General features: G+C 36.5%; 3 protein-coding genes across 9 annotated transcripts; all 3 read right to left on the bottom strand.

Moving 5' to 3' along the window:
* Positions 1 to 705: 705 nt before the first annotated feature.
* LOC121784581 lies at positions 706 to 4514 on the bottom strand. Of its 5 annotated transcripts, XR_006046735.1 has the most exons (4): positions 4368 to 4514; positions 1469 to 3900; positions 1310 to 1382; positions 706 to 1136 (listed from the first exon to the last, which is right to left on the bottom strand). XR_006046735.1 is itself a non-coding variant. In XM_042182750.1 (3 exons), exons 1-2 carry the CDS (start codon positions 4390 to 4392, stop codon positions 1499 to 1501), a joined length of 2427 nt encoding a protein of 808 aa, XP_042038684.1. In that variant the 5' UTR covers positions 4393 to 4514; the 3' UTR covers positions 706 to 1382; positions 1469 to 1498. The 5 variants fall into 5 exon arrangements, 3 of the variants coding, with proteins under 3 accessions (XP_042038684.1, XP_042038683.1, XP_042038682.1); XR_006046734.1 differs by having other exon boundaries at positions 1310 to 3900; XM_042182750.1 differs by having other exon boundaries at positions 706 to 1382.
* A 998-nt stretch (positions 4515 to 5512) lies between these two features.
* On the bottom strand, positions 5513 to 9637 carry LOC121784876. 3 transcript variants are annotated; one of them, XR_006046846.1, is made up of 9 exons: positions 9029 to 9637; positions 7960 to 8483; positions 7043 to 7093; positions 6866 to 6973; positions 6529 to 6624; positions 6326 to 6424; positions 6199 to 6258; positions 5952 to 6103; positions 5513 to 5857 (listed from the first exon to the last, which is right to left on the bottom strand). XR_006046846.1 is itself a non-coding variant. In XM_042183135.1 (9 exons), exons 1-8 carry the CDS (start codon positions 9513 to 9515, stop codon positions 6038 to 6040), a joined length of 1491 nt encoding a protein of 496 aa, XP_042039069.1. In that variant the 5' UTR covers positions 9516 to 9637; the 3' UTR covers positions 5513 to 5857; positions 6035 to 6037. The 3 variants fall into 3 exon arrangements, 2 of the variants coding, with proteins under 2 accessions (XP_042039069.1, XP_042039068.1); XM_042183135.1 differs by having other exon boundaries at positions 6035 to 6103; XM_042183134.1 differs by having other exon boundaries at positions 5513 to 6103.
* A 932-nt stretch (positions 9638 to 10569) lies between these two features.
* Positions 10570 to 15352, bottom strand: LOC121785407 (splicing factor U2AF-associated protein 2-like). The gene is made up of 14 exons (XM_042183823.1): positions 15214 to 15352; positions 14835 to 14915; positions 14417 to 14542; positions 14134 to 14336; positions 13630 to 13839; positions 13391 to 13483; positions 13254 to 13292; positions 12654 to 12743; positions 12435 to 12537; positions 12240 to 12320; positions 11871 to 11947; positions 11434 to 11514; positions 11228 to 11319; positions 10570 to 10997 (listed from the first exon to the last, which is right to left on the bottom strand). Exons 1-14 carry the CDS (start codon positions 15236 to 15238, stop codon positions 10874 to 10876), a joined length of 1425 nt encoding a protein of 474 aa, XP_042039757.1. The 5' UTR covers positions 15239 to 15352; the 3' UTR covers positions 10570 to 10873.
* Between the last annotated feature and the right edge of the window lie 234 nt (positions 15353 to 15586).

Raw genomic sequence — 15586 nt, 5'->3', positions numbered from 1 at the left:
ACTGATCTGTGACTCTTTCTAATCACTTGCTCACCACATTTGTCTTGTAATGTTGAAAAAAATTGACTGGCTGCTTTGTATTTTGTTGTCTTACTCTGTGTAAATGTGTTATCCTTTCCGATTGAAGTTGATTGAAGAATGTTTTGAGTATATGCCTACTTGAGATTGAGAAAATGGTGATTTCTTAGTTGCAAATTACTAGAAATGATCTTCCAGATTTCTGCTAGCAAGAATGATTAAGGTTTGAAGATTCTGCAGTTTTCACTTTGCCTCCAGGAATCCTATTAAATGATAGAGCTCAAATAGTTGATGTGTTATTACCATGCCATAACCTCAAACCTAAAGCCCATATGCTAGATCTGCTAACTTAATTTGGTTCCATTTAGTGTTTGGCTTCAAATGCATAAACTCACAATTGAGTTTTTTACTATCAAATGTTTGTTTAATTCTCTTTGGTGTAGCCTAGCTCAATCCCCCAATCAAGATTATTTGTATTGTTTTTAGTAGCTTGATATATTCACACACCTATTTGGTGAATTGCATGTACTATGATTTAAGGAGTGGATAACCAATACTTTGAGAACAAAAACTAGTTTAGTTCAAACCTTTTGGAAACTTGAATCAAGAATAACATTCTTCATGAGAAGGTAAGTGATTAATAGAAGTTACAGGGGGGGGGGGGAAGGGAAATAGAAGCTAATGGCGTCCAAAAAAGAGGTGATTGTTTCTTCAATTTTCACTAAAATCCAGATAAAAAGGTTGAGACAATCACCAACTGTTATGAGACCTCAGAAATCCTAGCATAGCACTCCATTACAAACACATTAAAGCAAATGCAATTGCTCCTTGTTTATATGAAGTGAGGCATAACATCAAAGACAAGAACCTCTTCATAACCTAAATTTACAAACTACAGATAATTCCATACATCCCTCTACACAACATTGTAATAGCAGGGTCAAGTCATTCGCGTCAAGAAAGATGATGGATCTCAAGTAATAGTATCTGGAAGCATTTTATCAATCAACTATTCAAAACGAAGGCAAGTGGTTCGAGTGATGCTCACTTTGCTCGATCCAGAGAGTTACAGCTTGACCATCCCAAATAGCCCGAGATAAAATATTTCTTTGATAAACCTGGGGAATTGGACAAACGAGATTATCATATCAGACACAACAAAGTGCAATAAGAATGGTGCAATTTATCAAATTTAAGCAACTACAGAATTCGTTCGTTGCAAACTCGTTAGGCATCACATCAAGTGCATTCAAATGCGTTGAGAAACTAAGAAAAAGTGTGAAAATCATACCGATTACAGTAGATACAATTCAACTACAGTTCAGCCAAACTTTTCTTTGAACGACTTTGGGAGTTTCAATCAGCTAACGAAAGACAGAAGAGGAAAATATGAACAGTGAAATAGAATGACGATGTAGATACTGTATATCATATAATTCCTCTCATTTACCGCATTTAAAGCCTTGAAGACAGCCTTCAGTCACAGAGGGGATTCCTTGCAATGGCGGGAAGCTCTTGGCTGATCTGTTTTACGGACTCGGGCTCTTTTGTATCGACTACGTGGACGAGGAATTAACTGTGAAGTAGAACATGTCAATGTCCAGTCCGGCGTGCCCCAATAATCTTCGTGCCTTAGTGGCCTGAACCCGTCATTATATTGCTGTGACCACACTTCTTTACTATACAACTTATCAACAAGCTCAAGTATGTCATCGCCTTTGTCCCTGGCCACTGCCAGGGCATGCGAACAAGGCAATCTCCATATTTGCCACTTTCTACAGGTGCATTTTCCTTTAAAATATTTGACTGTATGAGTATTTTCTCCTTTTCCTCCAACAGGCTGCAATGAACTAACCTCGTATATTCCCTGTGGTAAGTCGCATTCTTTAACACGATGTAGTTGGGCATCCGCATCATTCTTGCTCAATTTCTTATGCGCCCACGGTGTCAACACAGTTTCACAATTTTGAATTTCTAGCGTTCTATCTACAAACCACTTCACTGTATTCCAAAACGTCCTGTCAATGCAAGCCTTGATTGGTATGTCTCTTGCACCTTTCAACACATTATTGTAACACTCCACCATTTTCGTAGTTGTCTCTCCCCATCTTCGACATTTGTCATATGCCAAGGTCCATTTACTTTTCTCCAACACTTCTAGGTACCTCACAGCCTCATCACTAACATGATTAAGTTCACGCCATCTTCGGATATATTCATGTTTCTGTGTGGCGATTCCCATCGCCCATACCAAAATTTTAACCTTTATATCCTGGTGAGTTTGTAAGACATTTTTTCTAACATGTGCCAAACAGAAACGATGATGTCCTTGTGGTGCTTCTTGCCATACACTAGAGTTCATAGCATTTATGATTCCGTTATGTCTATCAGATATTATGCACAACTCTCTATTTCTAACGGCTACATGATTTTTGATAAGACAAATAAACCAGTTCCAACTTTCACTTGTTTCATCATCTACAATGGCAAATGCAACTGGCAAACACTTCTTATTAGAATCGAACCCCACAGCAATTAAAAGTTTACCTTTATGTCTTCCTCGTAGTTGAGTTCCATCAATGGTTAACACAGGTTTGCATAATTGAAAGGCAGACAAAGCTGGTCGAAATGCCCAAAACACATACTTAAATACCTTGGTAGTCCCACGGCTTAATCTTTCATCATGCAACCACTCAACAACAGTGCCTGGATTTGCTTTTTGCATTTCTTGCATATAACTTGGCAAATCTTGAAAGGAGGACTCCCAACCACCAAACACAAGCTCAATAGCTTTCTTATGAGCATGCCATGCTTTTTTATAGCTAATTTCCACGTGGTATTTATCATTAACATCTTTCATAATTGCTGATGGATTATAATGAACATCATTTTCAATTTGATCTCTAACACATAAAGCAACCATTGAAGAAGAAAGATTTGCACATTCTCTCGAATTATAATGTCCCATACATGTGTGACCATTTTTCCATGTTCTAATTACCCAATGTCCATCGTGTTTTCTCGTTGTTGCTAGGATCTCCCACATACATGCAACGCTAGTCTCATGTCCTTTTGCACCATACGGAAATTTGCACATGGCATGCCATCTTTTACTTTTGCTTTCAACCACCGTGTATTGTCGCATAGCTGAAAGATGCCACAAAGCTATTGCAGTCTTCAAATACAGCTTGGTGGGAAATTTTGTTCCTAACCCAATATGGGTAGGGTTATTCTCATCCCAGTATGAGAGATCTTCATTACAACCATATTTGCGTGTATAGTAACTTTTTCCCTCTTCATCCTTTAGAAAACGAACATACTCTCGGCCATAGTGTGGAGCTGGTTTTGGCTTAGCAATTACCTCATCATCAGATACATTATCATCAGAAGATGCATCACTCAAATCCTCTTCCCGGTCAGATAACTCTGCGCCACTTTCATAATCAGAGTCTTGTACAAGTACTTCTATGTTTTCATCAGCACCTAATTGCTCACCAATGTCTCTCTCAGACGTCCCAACATCATGAACCATCGTCGGTAGTGCCTGTGGTTGCTCATCCTTTTCAACCTCAATAAACAATACAATATTCCTTGCTTCAATCGCCTCTCTAAACATCAACTCCATGCATTGTTCACTAAGTCGAGTGCCTATATGATGATATCCTTTTCCGAGAAAAATAGCGCGTCTCCATACTATCACAACTTTGTTCTTATTCATGTTTATTCCAATTCTTTCACATATCATATCAACAAGCTCATCATATGAGACTATTCCATCCAACATTACAAAACCATCAGAAATAGCTGGCTCATAGTCGATACCAGTAAGACCTTGAACTATTTTCCCACCCCAATACAAATTCACGCACACCGAATTCATTCCTGCAATAAATTTACATAAGATATCTCAAAATTAGTAAGAAATTTCAAAACCCTTGATTCAAAAGACGGTTTCTCCAATATAACAAATTTCAAACTCAGCATTAAACAACTTGTGATATATCTTCCATAAATACAAAAGTAGTTACCTCAAAATACAACAACCAACAAAAAAACGCAAAAAAACGTCAATCTAGCTCAATATGCTGTCAATATACTTTAAAAAATCGAAATCCAGTGATAATGAACAAGTGAGGAGGAGTATAAAATAAAGAAAAGCCCCCAATAAAACAGAATCCACTATACAAATACAATCGCAATACGATTCCAGTAAAATGAGAACTTCACCCTTGATACCTCAATGAACTTATTTCTTTTCATTATCAACCCAAAAAATTTGCTGAATACGAGACGTGTCGAAAATTGAAAGAATGGAAATGCATAAATTCGTTGAAGTAGTAATCACCGACCAGGAATTTGCGGTTTCGACGACATTGGACAGATGTTGTTCTGGTAGCTTCGGCTTCGCTTCTTCTTCTAGCTCATTTTTTAGTTCTTCTCTCTCTGTAAAATCAGTGGCAAAAATTAGGGATATCCGTTGGGCTTTGCTTGTTTGAGCAAAGTATTGGGATTCCCGCTTTTTTGAGTGTGATTCACTATACACTTAAATTTAATTTTGTTCCCTTATATTTGCTTTAAAAAAAATTTAGTCTTAAGTTATAATCTTTTGGTCTCTACCATATTGTTTTAATATTTTTTTATCCCAAATATGTTGTTTTAGTCTACAATGACCAATTTCTATTAAAATTAACAGTCAAAATGTTTGATCAATTTAATAAATTAATTATAATCTAGGACTAAAGTCCAATTTTAGTGCTGTATATTTTCCATAAAATTCTTTTCGAGTCTCATACATTAAGTTTGTGACCTTATTTGAGACAAAAATGTACCAAAACAATATATTTGGGACGAAAAAGAATTTTAAGGCAAAGGTAAGGAACCAAAATTGAACTTTAGTCTTCGTTAAAATATAGGAGTAAGTTATTTTCTTTTCTATCAAATCATTTTTCGTTTCAATCATGAATTTATTTCAATAATTTCCGTATTTTAATTGAGAAAAATACTAGTAGTAGCTCAATCCTCAATCAAAATCTTTTGCATTGTTTTTAGCAACTTGCTATACATCCCCACACACCTATTTGGTGAATTGTTATGAATTCATTATCCAAAGGACCAAAGAGTGTGATGCGGATGTCGTCCTATCTTCGTCACTTGGACCCCAAAGCAGCTTTGCGTCATCCGAATTCACATCATCTTCTCCTTCTGTATAAAAGGATTTGTCCTCAAACTCAATTCTTCTTTTCAAAAAGCTAACTCAAAAACGAAAAAAAAGACTATTTTACAAGAACAAGAATTTGACGTTGATACCAAATTATGCGAATTTCGTCCGGTCTTCCATCTCTTTGCCCCCAAAAGCAGCTTAGTAGTGGTGTATGTAAAAATAGTAGCTAGAGGTGTCCAAAAAAGATTTGATTGTTTGCTTAATTTTATATCAAATCCAGGTATAAAAAAGGTTGATTTAGTGTATAATATTTGCAAGAAGACAACCACCAACTCAGTAAATCCATTACAAATCCATTAAAGCAAATGAAACAGCTCCTACTACTTTATATGAAGTGTGAACCAATATTCAAAATAATAACATCTTCATAACCTAAAATACGAATTACATATCATTCCATACATCTCCTCCTCTCTACGCATTGTAATTGTAGGGTCATGTCATTTGCATCAAGAAAGATGATGGGTCTCGAGCAATTTTATTAATCTACGATTCAAAACGAAGGCAAGTGGTTCGAGCGATGCTCACTTTGCTCGATCCAGAAAGTTACAGCTTGGCCGTCCCTAATAGCCCGAGAGATTAATCTATCAATGACAAAACTGCTTCTTTGACAAACCTCTGAGGAATTGGACAAACGAGATAATCATATCAGGCACAACGAGTTCAATGAAAATAGTGCAATTAATCAAATTTAAGCACTACGAAGTCCTACACGGGTCCTTCGCGAACTCATTAGGCATCACATCTAAGTGCATTCAAATGTGTTCCCACCAAGAAAAAAAGGTCAAATCATACCCATCACAGTAGATATGATTCAACCACAGTTCGGCCAAACTTTTCTTGAACGTCTTTGGGAGTTTCAATCTACAAACAAAGGAAAGAGGAGTAGGTAAGGATAAGCAACTGTGAAATACAACATCAATTTAGATACTGTATAGCATATAATTCCTCTCATTTACCGCATTTAAAGCCTTGAAGACAGCCTTCACAGTGTTATGGGGATTCCTTGAGCCAACAACCTACAGGAGTTTTTTAATCAGGACAAAGTTTGAAAAGAGAAAACATATTCCTCGAACCAGTTCATACCTTTGATTTCACATTCTTGAAACCAGCTAAGCAAAGAATTATCTCCACGGTTCTGCCTGCCTTCATCCCTGCTTGTGTAGGAGCTGGCCAAAGATACACCTACAAGTACTTCAAAATTTCAGGCCAAAATCTCTAAAGAAGAGAAACAGTTTCCATAAACTTCAACCATCAATAAAGATATACAGCTAGAGATTTGACGATACCTTAGTCTTTTTATACGATGTCTGAATTGCATGTGCAATTGTATGATCTTCATGCCGCTCTACATAGTGCAGATTCTGAAAGCACTTCTCATATGCCTGTGGCAATAGGTCATTCACATCCTAAACTGTAAGTAACAGTGACGGATTGTTTCTATAAATGCAACCTTTTCTTATTTGAACAGACAATCTGATGCCCCTTTAGAGTTGACTCAGCACACTCTTAGACGATAGTATAGATTTGAATGCATGTCTAGTTCTCAAGCCATATATTTACACACATATGCAGCAAAAGAAGCATGATGGTGTATGGATTTGAATGCATGTCCAGTTCTGATACCTTTTGAAGTGCAATCGGAACTGCAGGTGCCTTTGCTTTAGCAAAACCAATAACACCACTGTAGTTCCCACAAGCTAACATTGCAGTGTATTTGATAACTTGTCCACCCTGTTTCATTTATCAGTCATAATTGTGAAAAAATTGGCTACTGAATAGTAAAAGAGGAGGCTATATTACCTTTGTAACTTTACATGTTCTATTCACATCGACCAGCCTTACATCAAAACCCTGCACACAATAAGACACCCAGTTTAACATATTGATCTGATGTTTAAATGACTACCAGAAGCTATAATCCAATTGATCCAGGAAACGAAAATGGTAAGAATTTGATCAAACGTGAAGAATACCATCATACGATTCCATAGAGGTCGTAAATAACCAATGCATTTACTGTGTCGGTAATTTTAGATATTCATTATAAGCACTTCACTAATTGATCATGAAAAGTCTACACTCAACGATACTCTGTATACAAAAAAAAATACTCAACTACACTTACATTCTAAGATTTGGTTAAAGCCCACAACAAACACACAAATCTCTTAAAATATAATAAAAGCATGATCAAGAGCATATAAGTAAGGACTGCTACAGGCCTTTTATGGTTAAAGTAGAAAATAAATCCACCACCACAATAAACAACAGTAGCACAGTAGTTTGGTAAATGCAATATTAAATTTAAAGACCCTACCACGGAAGACTCAAACCTGAGACCTTTGGCATCAAGGATTAACCACTCTATCGTTCAGCCAAGTCAAACACACAACTCAAATGAGAACTTGCCTTTCAAAAAATCTCACATCTCAAAATCAATCATTTCATGCAAGCATATCATAGAACACATGATTTGAAAAAATGGTAAATGATAAGATTATAAGAATAGGGACCCATTAATACTAATACTCTCATGCAATAGGTAATTGGATTTAGGATACAAAAGCAATTTAAGCAAATGGTGATAAGTAGGGCAAGAAATCCAACAGCTTTGAAAATTGAAATGGTGTGGCCTTTGACAAGTGGAATAAATGGACAGGGAATCATGAGAGAAAGAGGAAAGCTGAGGAAGCATATTTATAGATGCATGTATTTACCTTCCTATAAAGAGGCTGTCTCTTCTGTTCGATCAATGAGTTCCTCTCTTCAGCAAGATCTCTAATTTCCTCCTCCAATAGTTTCCCCTTCTTTCCAAAAGTATAATCCAATTCTGCCAGTTTCTCCTCAAGTTTTTTATCTATTTCATTGATCTTTTCCATAAATTTATTATCCTTCTGTTTCAGATCATCAAACTCCAATATGTCAATTTTCCCTTCCATTTCTTTAGCTTCTTGATCCTCCTCCATGTCACGCTCCTCAACACGATCAACAGACGCACCAACATCTTCACGCTCGATGATCCCATAATTGGCTGGATCATTTGGATCAAAGGCATCCCTCGCCTCCGCCAGTCTCAGTGCCCTATTCAACTTCACTTGAAGAAGAAATTTATCCTTTCCTTCAGCTACTCTCAACTTATTCATCAACTCCCCTATAACCCGATACTCTGGCCTCAACACAAAATGCTTCTCCTCAAACTCATCAATTCTTTTCATCCATTTGAATGCATCATCGAAGTTTTCTGTTCAACTCTATAAAGTCAGACAAATATCTAAGCATAAAGTGCATTAAAAGTACCAAAGAGAGAGCAAAATGGATATTGCTCTAAAAAATATACTAGCTATTATGAAAAATATAATCTGGAAAATCACAGAACAACACATGAATGCCATTACACTAATAGCCGTGACAATAAGACCGTGCAATGGAACTCCTCGTAAAAAGGTATTGTCCCCAAAATCTCATTAAGAACTGTCACTGACAAGATGCTCGAACTCAAAATCAAAATATGCAAGTTCGGCATGAATTTGTGATCCTTGACACCAACAAAAACACTCACAACTATGCAAGGAAGCACTCAGCATTCAAAATACTACCACACAATCATAAATCCATACAAGCACATCCACAAAAACTAACAATTTCAGCTAGGCACAGGCGCACAGCATCCACCAACAATTTCAAACATTTCCTAAAACAACAATGCATCAAAATGAACGTAATTAAGCACAACCTGAAACGAAAAAACAGTATGCTCGTAAAAAATGTTTCAACAGAATCACGAACCAGCTTTAGAAAAATTATCAAGGAATTTCTCAAACTGGTTGAACTTCTTCTCAAACATTTCCGAACGCATGTTAATTGCCTCCTCATCTTCCGGTTCAGAATCCGAATCAGTCGCCTCCTCGTGTTGATTCAGCTCGGACACCTTATCTTTCGCATTCCGCTTCTCCAATCTCTCAATAAGCGGACCAACTCCCAAATAATCCTCTTCATCTTCATCGCCGGCGACCGCAACCCCTGCTTTTCTGTTCGCCTCCCTCTCCCTGGTCGCTTGCTCTTCGATCTCGTCGAACGCGCGCTCCGCAGCGGCGAGGCGGGCAGTTGGGGATAAATCTAGGAAATTGGAGCTGTAATTTCGAGTGATTTGAGTGGCGAAAATGGAGCATGGCGGAGGAGGAGAGGGCCGGAATGTGTGGCTGCAGTATCTCGGGTTGGTGAAGAGAGTGCGGCGGCGGAGGAGGACGCGGCACAAGGCAGTCGTTTTGCTCATTGCGGCGGAGATGCGATGGAGGAGGTGGCGGAACGGTTTAGGGATTTAAGGGTTTTGGTCGTTTATCATATGATTCGCCGCCGATCGGATTAACAGTGTTTGTGGAGTTTCTATATTTTTTTTTAATATTTTGGTTTAATTTGCAAAACATTAATACATTTTACTCTTAGCATTTTATTTATTTATTTATTTATTTATTTATTTACACTTTTTACTTTATGAATTATCTAAATCTTATAAATAAAAAATTTGGTCAAATTCTGTTCAATCGCCTTGTTATACTATTCTTTACTTGTTTCATGGAAATAGAAAATAAAATAATTAGAAGTATTATTTTATGGAGGACTATAAAGATGAGTCAGTTGCATAAAATTATAATTTAATATTCAATTGTCAAAACTCTATACCAATAATTCTAATTTAATTAAACTTCATGAATTAAATTACTATACTTACTAGTAGTATATACTCCATATTATTACTAGTAATTCGAGTATATGCAGTTAGGTGCATTTTTTATTAAACTATTCAATATTTGGTGTAAAAATTACGAATATACTAGCATAATTTTAGCTCTTTTCCTATATTTGCATTTACATTTCAGTATAGAGGATGCACTTCAAAAATATCACATTTTAAGTTCATAGCATCCTTCCAACCATACATTGTCATTGTCACTGTCACGTGACACTTATAAGCAACAAAATAATATTATTAAGTAATAAAAATAATGGATGACATTGATGGATTTTCGAGAATTGCATAAAAGACTATTAATAATGCATTAAATGCAATTTATTTTGCTCTGTAACCTAAAAAGCAAAATAAACTGCAATTAATGCAACATAAATAGGCTTTTATGCAATTCGCAGAAGTCCGTCAATGTCATTCATTAATTTTGTTGTCTAATAACGTTGTTTTATTGCTTTTAAGTGCCACATGACAACATGTGGTTAGAAGGATGTTATAATTCTAAGAGTGAAAGAACATAGTGCTCCCATAACTTTTACATGATCCCATAACTTTTACATGAGAATTCATCCAGAGTTTCAAATAAGAAATAAAAATAGAAAATCCCATTAATTTTCGATCAACAAGAAGAGTTGACTGTCACTTGCTCTCTCTCTCTCTCTCTCTCTCTCTCAAATTGTAAGAGAGAGATAGAGAGAGCTTTGATACATTCTGCAAAAACAATATACAGAATCCATCTCTCCAAAGAGCAGAAAGTGTAAGTAACTATAAATCAGCAGTGAATCTAAGAAACTGCAAAACTAAATCAAGAAACTTGCAGTATTCAGGCATAAGACTCCTCATTTACATTTTATACGATATGTCTGTGCCCTTCCTACAAGAATCTGTCACTCGTTTTCAAGCTCTTCCCCGAATTTCTCTAATCTGTCGGTTTCTTCTTCCAAATCGCGTACTAAAGCATGGTTAACTGTACCATCATCCAGACATGCATTCACCTGCTTCCCACCAAACCTGAAAGAATATCGAGCAAGGTCAGAGCTGTAGACCGACAATGGATCTTCTTGAGTAAAAAATACGCACATTGCGTTTAATCAGTAAAAATGCAACCTAAACTCGACAAGAGGAACACAGCCATTATCACTCTGTGGTGTTATGTGTTAGTGGACTAATCATGCTGATTTTGTCATATTTATGAATTACACAAAATCTAAGGTAGACAGTAAAATGAATGTGAATATTACCATCGCCTGTTCATCAACTCTATGCATTTTAGAGCATCCTTACTATCCTTATACTTCACCAAGATAACACCCTGAGGGTGATTCTCACAGATCTGAAAATCCATGTCAAAGTATTAGTACATGTCAAAGTATTAGTAATTAGAGATAAATCATAAGCTTAAAGTAGAAGTATTATTCAGAGCTTGCTTACGATAAACTGGAATTACCTTGACAGCATCTAATGGACCGAGCTTTCCACACTCATCACGGACATCCTCCTCCAGTTCAGTGTGTAAAGTCTCATCGGCCTATAAGAAAAACCAGAGCGATTGGTAAAAGAAAGTTTTAAGTGACACGCTAGAGCCTATAGGCAAAAGTACATACATAACGATATATAATATCAAGATCACTAAACTAAAGCAATGACCATAACAGACAGGTCTCTCAGAGCAAGACGTTTATTACTTATGGCAATACTTCAGTGGTGTTACTTCACTAAATCTTGACATAGTGCTAGCTATCACTGATTTAGCATAAATAGGTTTGCGAGCCAACAAATTATGATGCTAATATTTTATGATAACTTTGCTTTCCAAGATTGACAGACAGCAGGCAACTCACTAGCCGAAGTGCCGAACACAGAAAGATAGGCACGGTGCATTACCCTCAATTCAGCGGGAGTGAACATGTAACGAAGAAGGACAGTTGCTGGCATAGAAACCTTCGAATCATCACGGCCACCTGTTTGCACACTTAACTGAATAAACCCACAACAAGTGAAATCGAAAACATGGAAATGCATATATTGATGGACGACGAGCTTGCATAGAGATGAAATCAAGAAGACCTACTCAGGTAGTCATTCTCTCTTATAATGAAGGAATGAATGTTAATAACCCTCCTTCATATGATCGAGATGAAATACACTTAGGTGTCATATATATCAGTAAAGAAATTGCTATATATGAAATCCTAGAGTTAAGAAGGGAAGTTCAAAACACAAAATTACAATTTCACTTGCCACAGAACTTACCCCAGCCCAACATCTTCTGCTCAACTTTCTGAAGCTTTCTCTTCTTCTTATTGTCTACTTGCTTGGATATAAATTTTTCACCTGAGATGAAATGTAAATTAGATTAAGTAACAAAACCCAAAACTACAACAACAGCAATAATGAAGCTGATAACAATCTTCCACCCATGTTAATGAAGCTGATAGCAATTCCTACCTTTTTGCTCAAACTTAGCAAGTGAAACTGACATGGGAGTCTTCTCGTCAGGCCTTAGAGGAACTCCGTCCAAAATTTTGATAGCTAGGTCTACAGAAGGTTCCTAGTGAAAACAAAAAATTATATCACCACTAACCATACAAACAGATAGAAGAGAAAAATCATTCCATTCTCATGATCATAGTCAAAACAATCTATCCTACAAGAAAGTAACATTACCTTCAGATAAGTTACCAAAGCATCTCCCTTTTTCTTTCCAGTTTCTTTGTCAACATAGATCTTTATTCGAGGCCTCTTTGTTTCAGGATCCTAAAGTGTTTCAGTAATGAAAGCCATAAGTATCAATTACCCATAGGGCCCAACACCATTTTGTGTTCTTAAGTGAAGAAACTAGCTAAACGTGTAATAAGTATGACAGAAGGTCACACTAATTGGGCCGAGGCTCAAACGTCACCAAAAAAATTAAAATATTTACAGGTAATTATCAACTTTGGTATTCACACCAGTGGAACTCCAAATTAAAATGTGGTCCAAGTAATGTATTGATGACCCCTAGAACTCGGAGGGATCATTCCAAAAAAAAGACCCCGAGAACTCAGTGAAATACTAGGACCTCCCGTATCAGGCAACAGTAGATATCTTCAATGTTTTAGAATGGTTACAAATTTAGACAAAAAAACAAGGGTGACAACAGAGCGAAATGTTTAAAGAGATGGATGGCATCTTATTTGGATGGAAGTGAATAAGTAAAAGTGCACTAAGGTATCATGAATATATTAGTTCCAACATTAAGTGATATATAACCAAGATGTCAATTACCTCTTTTATGATCCCACACTTCGAGAACACTTCAGCCATCTGTATCAGAAAGTGGTGTCAGTCTCATTCTCAATGATGATAAGTTGGGAAGGTGTAACTGCAGACTTCAGCTAGCAACAAATTCAGTCAATACTAACCTCTTCAATAGTGACATCTTCAGGCAAGCCATTTACATATACATGTGTATTAACTTTCAAATCAAACCAAGACTCAGGTGGTTTGTTGGGTTCCTACAGGGCATGAATAACAAATCAAACCAGTTCCTACAGAATAAAGTGCATAGTGCAATCTAGAGAACTAAGGAAAAACTTAGTGCTCTTGGCATAGAGTTCTAGCTTTCTTCTGAATATAAAAGAAACTACTATTTTGAAAGAACCTTCTTTTCAGTAGTAGCTTGCTTATCAGCACTTTCCTCTCGTTGCTTTCGCTTGCCATTTTGTTTTTCTTCAACAGCTACAACAACAGCATCATTGTCCTCCTTTTTCACTGGCAGATCACTAGCATCCACTATTGGAAAGACTTCCTCTTCTTGCACAAACACCATATCCTCCAGACCATAATCCTCTTTCTTCTGATCTGTTTCCTCCTATCAGAAGCAAATTTAGAAACAAGTTCAATAAGAATATATGCAACACCTATAAGCAAGTAGACAAATCAAAGTAACTCAGTATGTTACTAATACCAGGGAATAAGAAATAATGACTACTCTAAACATTAAAATTAATCTAAAAGGTAGAAGACATAACCAATTACTCCAATGATAGACAAAAGGTGTTCAAGTATTATTTGTTCTCAAACCCAGGAGGTAGAATTGAATGGAAAAAAATTAATAATAAACAAATCAAATTATCAAACATACTATGTATATATCAGAACCAACCTGAGGTACCCAAGCCCTAAGAGTCCGATCCCATTTATATATAGTTCCATCATCATCAGTAAATTCCTCCTCGCCCTCAGGAGGAGTTGAAGGCCTATCCGGATCGTCATTTAAGTTGGCCTCTGCCTTTGCTGCTGCTTCAGCCTCCTTAACCTCCCTCTGCCATTTTTCAAACTCATCCTCTTCGTTAGAGGTAGCAGGAACTGCAAAAAAACCAAATTTTAATACTCCTAACTATTATAATACTCATCACATAAAACAGTAAATTGAAATGTATCAAAACCTTCACTAGGAGCATTTTGCTGTGAACCGGTTGCAGCCCCAAGAACTGATGACAGCGGCTGCCAATCACTGCACCCTTCAGCCCATGCAAGTGTGCTTTCATGCAAGTAGGCACTCGAGTGATGCTCTGTCCAGACATATTAAACGAGCTTAGGCACCGCACACATCTTAACAATACAAAAGACCAGCCAAACATCACACATAATAACCGACTGTCTCAATACCAAGTCCTCTGCTTAGTTGCAAAATCAAAATCCAGTTAAAAAAGAACAAGTAATATCAAAAAAGGCCCCCAATAAACCTTACAACTAATTCCTATACAAAACCTAAAACAGACCATACCATACAACCAGCACCCTAATAATTCAGCACAAAATCATCAAACAATATTACTCCTAATATATAGACAAATAGCTCACCTTGCAACTCAGATATTGTGTACGGACCAATAAGCTGCTGGTCCTGGCCCAGAACGTACCATCCAACTCCAGTGCTCATTTCTGAATTCATAAAATCGTCAGCTCAAACCACTAATTTCAAACAATATATTACAGAAAAGCAAAAATTGACAGTGATAAAAAAAATTCATCGTTTTGCATGCAATATCGAGTCCAGTTAAATGATGTATTTATCACTAATATCTCAATAAACAAACCCCAACTGAGCCAACTAAACAATTTTCAACTTATTTCTTTTCATTGTCAACCGAAAATATGTGCTGAAAACGAGTTTTTTCTAGACATGTTGCAAATTGAACGAACGAAAATACATAAATTCGTGAAGGAAGTAATCACGGACCAGGAATTTGCGGTTGCGACGACATCGAACCAATTCTTCTGGTAGATTCTTCTTCTTCTAGCTCGTTTTTTGTTGTTCAAAATCCGGCAAATTGGGAGATTCGATGGGTTTGTTTGACCCGTTTATGTATTTGGGTCGGATTCTAAATAACATAGCTTAGTATTGGGCTTTTATTCAACATTGGGCTTTTTATTAGGCTTTCTTGAGTTTGATTCATAAGGATGATCCAAAGTAGGGGTTAATTGTTGTAAAATCATTTAAAAAAATAAAAGGTTAAATTTTGATTTGTGGAGTGTCTTTTAAAATTGAATAACTAATTACGAACTTTAAAATTTTACTATTGACTCATGACTTAATTGTAACATTTATGTGA

This window comes from Salvia splendens, chromosome 21 (genome assembly GCF_004379255.2).
Source record: "Salvia splendens isolate huo1 chromosome 21, SspV2, whole genome shotgun sequence".
NCBI classification, from domain to species: Eukaryota; Viridiplantae; Streptophyta; class Magnoliopsida; order Lamiales; family Lamiaceae; genus Salvia; species Salvia splendens.
This window is presented reverse-complemented; position numbering and strand designations above follow the sequence as displayed.